This window comes from Lampetra planeri, chromosome 39 (assembly GCF_965212315.1).
Source record: "Lampetra planeri chromosome 39, kcLamPlan1.2.h2, whole genome shotgun sequence".
NCBI classification, from domain to species: Eukaryota; Metazoa; Chordata; class Hyperoartia; order Petromyzontiformes; family Petromyzontidae; genus Lampetra; species Lampetra planeri.
In genome coordinates this window covers 7,036,264-7,047,856 of record NC_136145.1, presented here as the reverse complement: position 1 = coordinate 7,047,856, position 11,593 = coordinate 7,036,264, and the positions used below count along the sequence as shown (strand labels likewise).

At 51.2% G+C, this 11,593-nt stretch overlaps 1 protein-coding gene across 1 annotated transcript in view; it reads right to left on the bottom strand.

Annotated features, from left to right (window-relative positions):
* Positions 1–11,593, bottom strand: part of CNTLN (centlein) — a 32,476-nt gene that overhangs the window by 2,173 nt on the left and 18,710 nt on the right. The window contains exons 13-24 of the mRNA XM_078612694.1: positions 10,995–11,117; positions 9,919–10,019; positions 9,105–9,187; positions 7,966–8,756; positions 7,530–7,659; positions 6,951–7,226; positions 6,309–6,494; positions 5,832–5,929; positions 2,772–2,898; positions 2,040–2,177; positions 1,703–1,888; positions 1,057–1,236 (exon numbers count right to left, since the gene is read on the bottom strand). Of these exons, the coding sequence (XP_078468820.1) occupies positions 1,057–1,236; positions 1,703–1,888; positions 2,040–2,177; positions 2,772–2,898; positions 5,832–5,929; positions 6,309–6,494; positions 6,951–7,226; positions 7,530–7,659; positions 7,966–8,756; positions 9,105–9,187; positions 9,919–10,019; positions 10,995–11,117 (2,419 nt within the window). The remainder of the gene's footprint in view (positions 1–1,056; positions 1,237–1,702; positions 1,889–2,039; positions 2,178–2,771; positions 2,899–5,831; positions 5,930–6,308; positions 6,495–6,950; positions 7,227–7,529; positions 7,660–7,965; positions 8,757–9,104; positions 9,188–9,918; positions 10,020–10,994; positions 11,118–11,593) is intronic.

Sequence of the window (11,593 nt, the reverse complement as noted above, 5' to 3'; positions counted from 1 at the left end):
GGCTGAAGAGGTTTGCACGCTGTGCTGTGAACTTGGTTATAGGTTTGATTCCCGGCCACAGGTAAAATCAGTGGCGAGTGATATCTGATCCGGTCCTTGGCTTCCTCTTCGCCAAGCCTGCACTTGCCAGCACAGTAAAGTGTGGTCAAATAACCTAATGACTGATGCACAGCACGGGGAGGCCTTCATCTAGCAGAGGATTGACAAATGAGTAGATTATTATGGTGAGAATTCATAAGAAATCTGTTGAATTTTTACAAATGTAAATAATACGTGAGGGACAACTAAACAATTTGGTGTCTGCTGAAATGATATATAAGCGGTGCTTTAATCCATTGGTGGCCCTGAGCCTTTGGTAAAATGTTCACGTTGGTGGCCAGTCTACTCCCCACAACAACTACAGGTGACCCTCCGCAGGTGGGTACTTTTATCAACCCTGAAAAAATAAATGACTAAATTTTGATTTAAAGCTTTCGTGACTGCAGGGATTCACATTCTTGGTTCTTTTGGCAAAGTCACGTAGAAGGGAAATAAACTAAAAATATAAAATAAAAATTCTCACGACGTTTCGACTGCAACACAAGCAATCATCATCAGGTGTGAAATCCACAGCAAGAAAATTTGTGGATTTCACACCTGATGATTATTTCTTGTGTTGCAGTCAAAACGTGAGAATTTTATTGTTTGATGTTTATTATTTTTCCTACATGACTTTACCGAAATAACTAATAAATGACTAATTCACTACCATCAGGTTTCAAATTCACAAGCTTTCACTTGCAAGCCGAGTGCTCTCACCACAGCCGTCTCCTGACCAGAGTATGCAACATATTCCTCAACAATCTCCGCTGTTGTTTACTTGGTAGAGTGAGGGGGTAAATATTCCACCTGAAGACGGAAGCTTGTGTTGCCTCCGAAACGTCATTTTTATATTATTTTTATTTTACTTTCATTAATTTTAATTTTTTACCTACATGACTACCGAAAAAACCTAAGAATATGAATCCTTGCAGTCACGAAAGCTTCAAATCTAGAACTGAGGGGGTAAAGCCTCACCTGGGCCTCGTCCACCTCCAGGATGTCTGAGAGCTCCGCCTCGGTGATGTTGAGGATGGAGGCAGCGAGGAACTGAGCTCTGCTCGCCGAGTCTGTCCGCGCGACCGTGTCGCTCGGATGCGCTCGCCGCAACAGAGCGTGCGTCTCCCGTGTGTGACGCACAAATTCCCCCGCCAATGCCTGGCTCACGCATGCACGCACGCACGCACACGTAACATTCACAGGCACAGATACGTGCACGAACACTCAACTGCCAGGGCAGAGGTCACAGACAGGTACACACCAATGTGCACTCGCATGTACGCAAGTATGTACGCAAGTATGTACGCACTTCCCCGCCAAGGCCTGAATCACACACGTACACTTACGCAGAGACAAAGATCCATATAGCCTTAACGGACTGTTGGCGCAAGTGCTGTTAGCAAGCGCCTATCAAGGTCGGTAGGGCACGCGAAGGTGGCCAGCACCACGCCCTTCGCCTCTCAAGTGGTGAAGTTTACACACCGCACCAGGTGCTCCCCACAATGCACACACATTATGCGTGTGCATATTTGCGCACGTGCACACCGGGCCAACACGCACTCAGGGAGAGACCAACACGAAGCATCGCCGCGGGGGGTTCTCCCCACCCCGCGGACCCCCGCACCTTGACGAAGTTGGCGAACTGGGCGGTCCGCGATTGAGACGCGTTCAGCTGTTGGTGCAGGTCACGCAGCGTCTGCTGGCTGTGGCTCGCCAGCTCGTGCAGCTGCTGCGACGCCGCCGCCTCCAGCTCCTCGGCCGCCCCCTCGGCCGCGCGTAAACGCTCGTTGTGTTCGCGCAGCTTCTGCGTCTGCGGGGTTGATAATGCACAGCGGACACGTGGTCCTTAAGCAGATGATAGGTTTGCTGCTGTGGATTGAATTAGTAAATACGGTTCGGCATTTATAAAAATCGAGGGCAGCGTTTGACGGCGCAGCTGTAAGTCTCCTCTTCGGTCCCACCTTCTTGTCCAGCTCCTCCTTGGCTTTCTGGTAGAGCTGCTCGTACTCGCCCTTGGCCTTCGTAGCCACGTTCAGTCGCTGCTTCATCGAGTCGAGGGCGACCTTCCTGCCGCTCCCCTCCTCCGTGAGGGATTTCACCTGGACGCATCGCATAGCGAGACATCGGACACTTTCGGGGTGACGGGATCCACTCAAACTTGCGTGTTTTTGTAGTTTGCCTGTAGGCAGTAGGGATGAGTTTACAACATCTATGATATTAAAAGGCACTTTTTTATTTTAGGATAATTTTCATTAAATAATTTAACTTGTGACATCACCCAATGACACATAAGACATTTGGTGGAAAGCACGGATAGTGGTGTCACATCAGGTGATGTTATATTTTTCAGATTAATCAGACACCAAACATTTTTTCGGATCATCTTAAAATGTTAAATAGGCAAAATAATGTTCGTAAATTAATCTGCTTTTCGTCAACATAGTGTTAGTAAAGCATTTGTGTCAAGTTGTGAATCCGTGTCTTTCTGCTACTGCAGTGCGGCGCAAATGTTCCCCGCACACATTTAACATTTCTCCTGAACAAGTATCCATGCTGCAGCCAAAGCTCCTCTCAGAATGCGACCCACAGGTTGAGAACCCCTGGTGTAGAGTGTGTGATTGACGCGTTAGCGCGAGAGGAGCAGCCCGAGTTTGCGGAGTTGGTGCTCCGGGCCGCGTGGGCTCGTTACCGACCTTCCCCTCCAGCTCGGTGAGTGTGGCCCGCTGAGCCGCCTCGCTCAGCTGTGCGCCCTTCACGCGCTCGCGCTGCTCCTCCAACAGCTGACGCTTCATGGCGACGTCGCGCTCCCCACGTGTCACCCTGCCCCGTGGCACGCGCACACACACATCGCCTCATGAGAGATGACTCCGGAATCATCACTCACTCGCTGAGGTTCCAGCTACAAAAGGGGGAAATTAATCCACTCGTACGAATACAAAAAAATACTACGAGTATTTTTCTCATTCACTGCATATTGAATACAGTTATTTTTTAAAGTAAATTAAGGTTGGAGGTCGTGGGTGACTCGGGTCAGCGCTGAGCTTGCAGCACTAAGATCCTGGGTTCAAATCTAGGCACATTACTTGGCAAAAATTATCATCTTTTATGAGGTTTCTTGGTCTGGGTTTTTTTTAATTTACTATCTTTGTTTTAACCAGGTAATGGCCACTGAGCTATGTAGCTCTTTTTCAGAAGCGACCTGGCCACAAATGATAGCTCAATAAAGTGGCTTACCACATCGAAACGTATAGCAGCCAAATACTCTAAACGCCGTGATGTTGATTCTAAATGTGGAGGGAAAAATCGGAGGACCGGGAGAAAAATCCACGCGATCACGAGGAGAGAGACACCGCAGACTCCAAATATACAGCAGCAAGCGTCAGGGTCGGGATCGAACCCACGATCTCCTGCATACCAGGCGAGGTAGTTAACATCTCCTAGCCACCATGATGATGATGAGAGAGAGAGACACGCAAACTTAAAATATACAGCAGCAGGCGTCAGGGTCTGGATCGAACCCACGATCTCCTGCATACCAGGCGAGGTAGTTGACATCTCGCTACCGTGGCGCCATTTAGCTACTGTGATTAACTGTCATTGGCATGTGAATTACATACAATGAAAACATCACATTTGTCAAATAAGCCGGAGAGCAGATGCTGTACGAGTTGAATGACCGCATAGCCAGGAGGGAGAGCTGTCTGTTGGGGATGTTCAAGGGATTGTGTCGGCAGTGACGGTCCACATTTGAGCTTTTCATTGTATCGAGCGGCACGGTGCGTGAATCGACCTGCACTGGCGCACAAATCTATAACGGAGACGGGAGGACAAACGCCGTTTGAAAGAGACCACACAGCCCGCACGTACGGAAAGCTTTCAATTACAACTGCACGTTCACAAATACACATTAAAATAGAACAAAATCTCGTGCACACAAGCGCCAGTGCCCTCTTTGCAATCGGTGGGATGAGGAACTTTTAGCAAACAGTTGATGTTTTGTGTAATGCTGTAAAATTAATTTGCATGGCTGCAGACATATAAATGTGACAAGGCTGTAACAGTGAGGTAGACCCATACGCGGGGCCTCCTTGAACAGACAAATTGTTGTTGTTCTTTGTCGTTTGTTTTTACCGATGTACTGAACCACTGTGCCACCAGTCCCCACAACATGTAGCCTACACAGTGTGTTGGGGAAAGTGCTGTTAGCAAACCCCTACAAAGACTGGCACGGCAAGGGGTTGGTGTGGCCAGAACCAGGTCTGGCTGCCATTACCTCCCCAGTGTTGATGTTTGCACAATGCAACCAGGTTCTCATTTAAGGATGAGCCAACTTGGAAGAGGTCCAGAACCAGTTCAGATAAGCACCACTAATGTTAGCTGTGGCCTGGAATCGAACTTGAGGCATCGGGTTCGTAGAGCGATGTTCTAACATCTTCACCACCGCTAGCCACTACACACACGCACACAGATGTGCACTTGCGATCACTACACACCAAACCCATCCACCGTGTGGCTCGGATTTCCTAACGAGCAAATCAATGAGGCAGACACTTGCTGAATCAATGACATAGATCTGTGCATTGTGGCTCAATTAACAAGCCACTGCCATTACCCTCATTCCAACAACGAACATGAGCTCCCAGAAAAGAAGCTGTATACAGCTGAGTGGAACCACCATCTATATTCGAGATCTTCAACACAACACGCAAGAGTTGCTTGGTAATCAACCTATATCACAATTGCTGTTATTCACAAATAAGATTATTTGCACTTAAAGAGGGTGGGGATTTCCTCCAATCTTCAATAGCAGGCCACTTTACAGCTGTACTAAATTGGTGCTCGCTAACAGCGGTACTTGTAGTAGTGTGCCTGAACCTCACCACATCTCGCCAGGTAGCAACTGTATTGGCCAGTCGGAAAAAAATCTCTCTGCTCAGCTGCTGTTGGCCACTAAGCACGATAAAAGCTTCTTAACCATTCTAAGTTTTTGTGACTGCAAGGATCCATACTCTTGGTTTTTTCGGTAAAGTAACGTAGGTAAAGAAAATAATAAATAAATAAAATCACGACGTTTCGATTGCAACACAAGCAATCATCATCAGGTGTGACAACCACATTGCTTGTGTTGCAATCGAAACGTCGTGATTTAATGTATTTATTTTATATTTTCATTACCTACGTGACTTTACGGAAAGAACCCAGAGTATAAGCTTCTTAACCCTTTCCTGTTCCGATGACGTACATGTATGTACACCATCAGTTTTTTTCCCAATTCCATTCTGATAAACTTATGCGTACATTATCAAAACAAAACCGGAATAAAATAATAATTAAAATAACTTTATCGGTACAGAGGCTCCCACAAGGCCATGCGGGAGGGCGTGTGGCACAGTTTGGCACCAGCTATCGAGTGTGGTCGTGTCGCTGCAGTTATCTACGGTGAGTACAATGTCTTTGAAAACAACGGCGCTACACCTCTCTAAATAAAATTAACCCTGAGCCGCTCGTGCATTCCGAGATTCCGAGGTGACCAGAACACCGACCCTGCAACATGCAGACGCCTTCGAATGGGAAAGGGTCCCAGAGCTTGGGTGTCCCATCACGGTGCTGAATGATGTTGCAAACCCAGCATCACAACTACCAGCACCATCATCATCGTCGGCAGTCATGCTGTATCTACTGTTGGATGAAGCATCCTCACAGTTTCCCTCGCCGTTTGCGTGAGAGGCTGTGGTTTCCTGGTAAAAACGCACTTGTCTTGGAGCTCTGAGATGTGCTTCTCCTTCTCCTGGAGCTCCATTCGCAGCTCCTTGATGGTCGCGAGTTGCCGAGACATCTCGCCCGCCGAGCCCTGCACGCGCAGAACAAAGTCGGTTTGTAGATTATGATTTCAACATATACCTTTATTATGTTTTTCTCTGCAGCCGTTGGAAGAAATTTCATGGCCAAAGGCGCTTATATGAAGCGCTCTAACCACAGGATCACGTGGCTAGATTGTTAGCAGAGATCAGCGACAAGTGCCGGAGATACACCTTCAGCCAAGAGAGGCATTCCACATTTCTATGCCAAACAGCAGTCTTAATAGGGCAAGGACTGCGGACTTGTCATCAAGTGGCACAGCTTCACCAGGTGGTGCTCGTTTTAATAACACAAGGTGCACCTGTATCTGGCCGGTCACACCGTGGAAGTTTTGCGAGTTAGAATCCCGATGGAGCGGTTCGACCTCTCACCCTGAGCTTGAGCTGCAGCTGCTTGATCTCCGCGTCTTGGTTGGGTGGCGGGGCTGGCGGCGCCACAGCGGAGGCTGGCGGAGGAACCGGTAGCGCCGGAGACGGTAGGCCCCCCCTGACCTCGTCTCCGCTTCGCTCCAGGACTCGGATCTTCTGCTGCAGCTCGGACACCTCGGCACGCAGCCTCTGCACGATCGCACGCACGCGGGCACAGCTAATGCAACCGTCTTCTCACTGCACGTGAAGCCCGGTTCACACGCGCACGTACGCGCAATGTACGATGTTTTGTATGCCGCAAGGACACCCAATTAACCTATAACTGTCGCGGACCACTAGTGCCTGCTGTGAAGATGGCCAGGGTGAAAGAGGGCATTACAGACAGTGGGGAAGTGAAGCAGGTGGAGGAGCATCCTCCCCCTTAGCGGAGGTGTGGAGGCTTTATGAGACGACAGGTGGGCAAGGAAGGGAGCTCCAGACAAAGGTGTGCAGGAGATGAGGAGGAGTGACCTCTCATGGACAAAAGATCACTGGGAAGTCTTGAGAGAGAGAGAACAAGGTTCAACTTCAGTAAGGAGCACAGCAGAGGAGAGGAAAGCGAGCGCCCATCAAGCAGGAGGCGTAGAGAGAGAGAGCTTCCCTGACCTGCGTCGCGAGCCGCTGCATCTCGGCGCGCTGCTGCGCCTCCGAGAGCCGCGTGCCGAGCAGCGTGGCGTGCTCGCGCAGCCTCGCCGCTGCGCCCTGCGCCTGCAGCCGGGCGGAGCGGAGCACGGCGACGCGGCGCTGCAGGGACGCCACGCGGCGCCGCAGGGCCCCCGCCACGGCCGGCGGAGGCGCCCGGTGTGGCGGCGCCGGGGACGCGTGGAGCGACGCCGCCTCGTGCTGCACGCGAAGGTGCCGCCTCCACCGTGGGTAGCAGGGCTGAGGGCGCGAGGGAGCACGCGCGCAGAGAATACGTCAAGGGTGGTAAAATTCACCGATGTTCTGTTGGGTATAGCTGGTTGAGAAGACTATTTATAAGTCTATGTCCAGCTTTGTCAGCCGGGAAACGGCTTCAGTTGATGTGTGGCGGATTGCTTGATGCATGTTAGTTTGCTACTGTGAGGTCTATGGTTTGGTCAATTAAGGGCCGAGGCTAAGCCATGAGTTACTGGTTAACACCAATAAATCCCTGGGTTATAGGCCGAGGCTGTGTTTGCGAGTGTATCCGCGTGTGGGTCTGACCCGTGCGGGGCCGCCCTTGGCCGTGCGGGGCCGCGCCGTGTGGTGCCGCGCTTGGGACGCTTGCGCAATCAACGAGCCCAGGCTGCTGCTGGGAGTCGTCCTCTCCGTTGTCCCCGAATCCGTGTCGCTGCTGCACAGAGGGCAAGGCAATCACTCGAGGTGACTCACACGCCCCATCACGTGAGGGAAAATCTCTACACGTCGCCAAACGGTGGCAACTTGTGGCTATCAATTGCAGGAGGCTACCGACTCTGTCGTGGGATTTACAACATTAGCAGGTGAACTAGCTGATGAATGAAACATGCAATGTGCAACTTGCCCCCGTAACTTTATCATTCTGAATATTCCACAGTGAATTAGCAAACCTCGATCAATGTCTGCTGATCAAGCACCATCTGCTACTCTCCCATCAGCCAGGGGTGCCGGGGCGCAGCACCTGTAGTCGCTCATGTCCTCCCATCCGTCCTTGCTGAAGTTGCGGAACGTGTTTCCCATCTCCCGGATGGATCGGTTCAGCACGGCCTGGTGGTGCCGGAGGTTCCCGCTGCGTCTCCTGCCAGGCCTCCTCTTCCTCGCGGGGCCTCTGCTCCCCTCCGCGCATCTCTCCGCGAGTCTCTCCTCGCATCCCTCCGCATCCCTCCCGAACGCGTCCGAGCACGGCGCGCCCCCGCCGTGTCGTGCCGTCGATCGCCGCTTCTCCGCTAGCGCCGCGTTCTCGCGCCGCAGCTGGCGGCAGCGCTGCCTCAGGGCCCCGTGGCCCTCGGCGAGCGCCAGCCTCTGCGCCTCGAGTCCGTCGAGCCGACGCTCCAGCTGGCCGCACCGCTCGCTGGATTCGGCGCCCTCCCGCCGCAAGCGCGCCACTTGCCGGCGAAGCTCTGCGTTGGCGTCAAGGGCCCGCTCGCCATCCCGCGCCCGGCCCCGCAGCCCGGCGTTCTCCTCCTCCAGCCGCTTGAGCTGGCTCTTGAGCCCGGCCATCCTTCGGCCCAGATCGGAGTTCTTGCAGGACGTCTGCTCCAGCGTCTCCCGCAGCTGAGCGAGCTTCTCTTTGAGCTGCGAGCTCTCGCGGTCGGCAGCGGCCGTCTGCCTCGTTCTGTCCTCCGCCATTCTCCTCAGTTTGGCCACGGCGGCCTTCAGTAGACTCCTCTCGCCGGCCAGGGCATCGCGGGCCTCAGCCAGTCTGCCAGCTTCCCTCTCCACCGCCTTCAATTGCCGTTGCAACGCGAAAATCTGGAAGAGCCAAGAAAACGTCCGTCAATTGAAGGCTTGCCAAGGCTGACGGGATGGGATCAGAAATGCCAACACTGCTGAGATGCAGGGGAGCTGCGCTTTGTTGGAATTTATTTGTGAAGGGACCTGGAGAGCCTGGACCCCCTCCCGACCTCCCTCCCTCATTCCCTCCCTCATTCCCTCCCTCCCTACCTACGCTCCCCCCTCAACCCTGACCACTTCCTCCCCCGACCTCCACAAGCTTCAGTCTTGCCCCGATATACGAACCCCCTGGCAGTCACTGCTGGTGGCTGCGTCTTGAGTGCTGCTCGTGGTGGCTGGCAAAGGCAAGGGGGAGGGGGGGGCCACCTGCATCTGCTGCGAGTCTCGCATCTGCTCCGGCTGCAAGGAGCTGCTCCCCACCCCGCGGTGCTCCAGTCTCCACAGCAGCTCTGCAGCAGCAGCAGCAGCAGACGACAAACGGCAGAAAAAACGACAGATTTAAGACGGCGACAGTCGCTCTCCAGTCTTCACCGCGGACATCGCCGACCGATGCTCGCCACCATTAGCATCACCCCCCCCCCCCACTCACTGGCAATGCCTTTCAATCTCGCCGATTATTCTGTCAACAACAGTTGCAGCCAATTCAAATAACCTAATTGACAGTGCTTAGCACACTGCAGTGCGACACGGTGACCTGAGTTCGATTTATGGATGTGGCTAACATCAGTGGCGAGAGCATTACCTGAAACGGTCCCGAACTACACTCCCCCCCCCATCCCCTTCACCAACCCGTGCCTCGGATAAACAAAGAGCGGTGCGCGGTCAATATTGCATCTTGAACACCATTAAAGTAAACTAAAAACTATTTAAAAATATATTTTACCAGGTAAAACCCACTGAGCTATTTTTCAGACGCGACCTGGCTATCACAAATGATAGCCTCAGAGAAGTGGCTTATAGTGTGGAAACGTATAGCAGCCAAACACTCTGATTCTAAATGTGGAGGGAAAAACTGGAGGACACGGAGGAAAATCCACGCGATCACGGGGAGAATACGCAAACTCCAAATATACAATTGTCAGGGTCGGGATCGAACCCACGACCTCCTGTATACCAGGCGAGGTAGTTAACATCTCGCCACCGTGGCGCCCCGATTGTCGAAGAACACAAGACTCCATACCGTCGCGCTCATGATGCAGGCAGTGTGAGAGCTGAGCCAACGCGGCGCGGTCTGTGGCCGCCTGCACGCGAAGGCGATCCAGCTCCTCCTGGAGACGCAGCCTGTGACAACCACGGCCACGAGAGAGAGAGACAGTGCACCATCACACGTGGCACATGCACCATACAGCCAGCAGCACCGTCATGGGCCCACTGACACACCGAATGCAACAAACATACCTAGCAGCACACACGCCCACCAAGACCCACACAGACAGAACAAGCACCGCACATACCCACAATGATATACATTCACAATACAAGTATTGCACACACCACACAACGCATGTTCCAAACACACCCTGCACTGGTCATATACGGCAACATGCATCACTCACACTCAATAACACCATCACACACACACACACACAGAGCTCAGATACACACACCCAGCAGCACCTTCACACATGGCACATGCATCACACATACCTATCGGTCACCACATGACACGAACATACACACGCAATAACACAAATGTAACGATTCATTGATTATGAGCCATTCTTGCAATTGGATACATACGTAAGTAAAAAATCATGCACGTGAGAATAAATAACTTCTGCTTCATATAGTTCGTACATTATTGGTTCATAAAAAGCCTGCAGGTACATGCCATTGCTGCGCAATGTAAAACATATATACACATATCAATTCATCTTCTTGGTTCTTTCGGTAAAGTCACGTAGAAAGAAATTAATAAAATAATAAAAACATAATAAAATAATTCTCACGACGTTTCGGCCACAACGCAAGTAGCCGTCTTCAGGTGAAGAACAGGTCTGTCAAGGAGACAGAATCTGAATGACGGCTACTTGCGTTGTGGCCGAAACGTCGTGAGAATTATTTTATTATGTTTTTATTATTTTATTAATTTCTTTCTACGTGACTTTACCGAAAGAACCAAGAAGATGAATCCCTGCAGTCACGAAAGCTTTAAATCGAAACATATCAATTCGTGAAGCCATAACTGTGACAACTCATCGGGTTGTGGAGGGCGAATCGTTACACCCCCCCACCGGTGTCCGACCGCCGTCTCACTTGTCGGCCTTCAGCTCGTGGTTCTCCCGCTGGACGAAGGCCAGCTCGTTCCACACGCCGTCGCTGTCCTCCTGACGCAGCTCGTGCGGCGCCGCTCTCTGAGGCCCACCCTTTCGGCCGCCCCTGCAGAACAAAGCGCCGCTGCCCGTGACCCCCGTGTTGTATATGTTGGGTTATGAAATTTTGATGAAAATATAAAAAATTAATAATTTTACGAAAAATGCGCAAAGCGCATTAATTATGTTAATGTGTGTATTAACATGCATAAATTATGATCATGTGTGTAATTATATGCATAAATTATGATAATCGCGGAGATAATCGTAGTAATTTATGCGGATGCTTGCGATTATGTTACTGTGATCAGTTATGAAAATTAGGCTCAGCTTCGTTTATCCAGTGTTATATCAATCAGGATAACACGATCATCATCGATTAAACGTTTATCGATTATCTTAGTGTGTTGTTATTTTAGGTCTCCAGTTTCAGATCTCATCACAGGCTACAGTTCTCAAGAATTTACTTTAACATTTTGCCTCCCTCTATCTGTGAAGTTGTCAGTCTCACATGTTTTTGTTTGCATATGTATCTCTCCATCC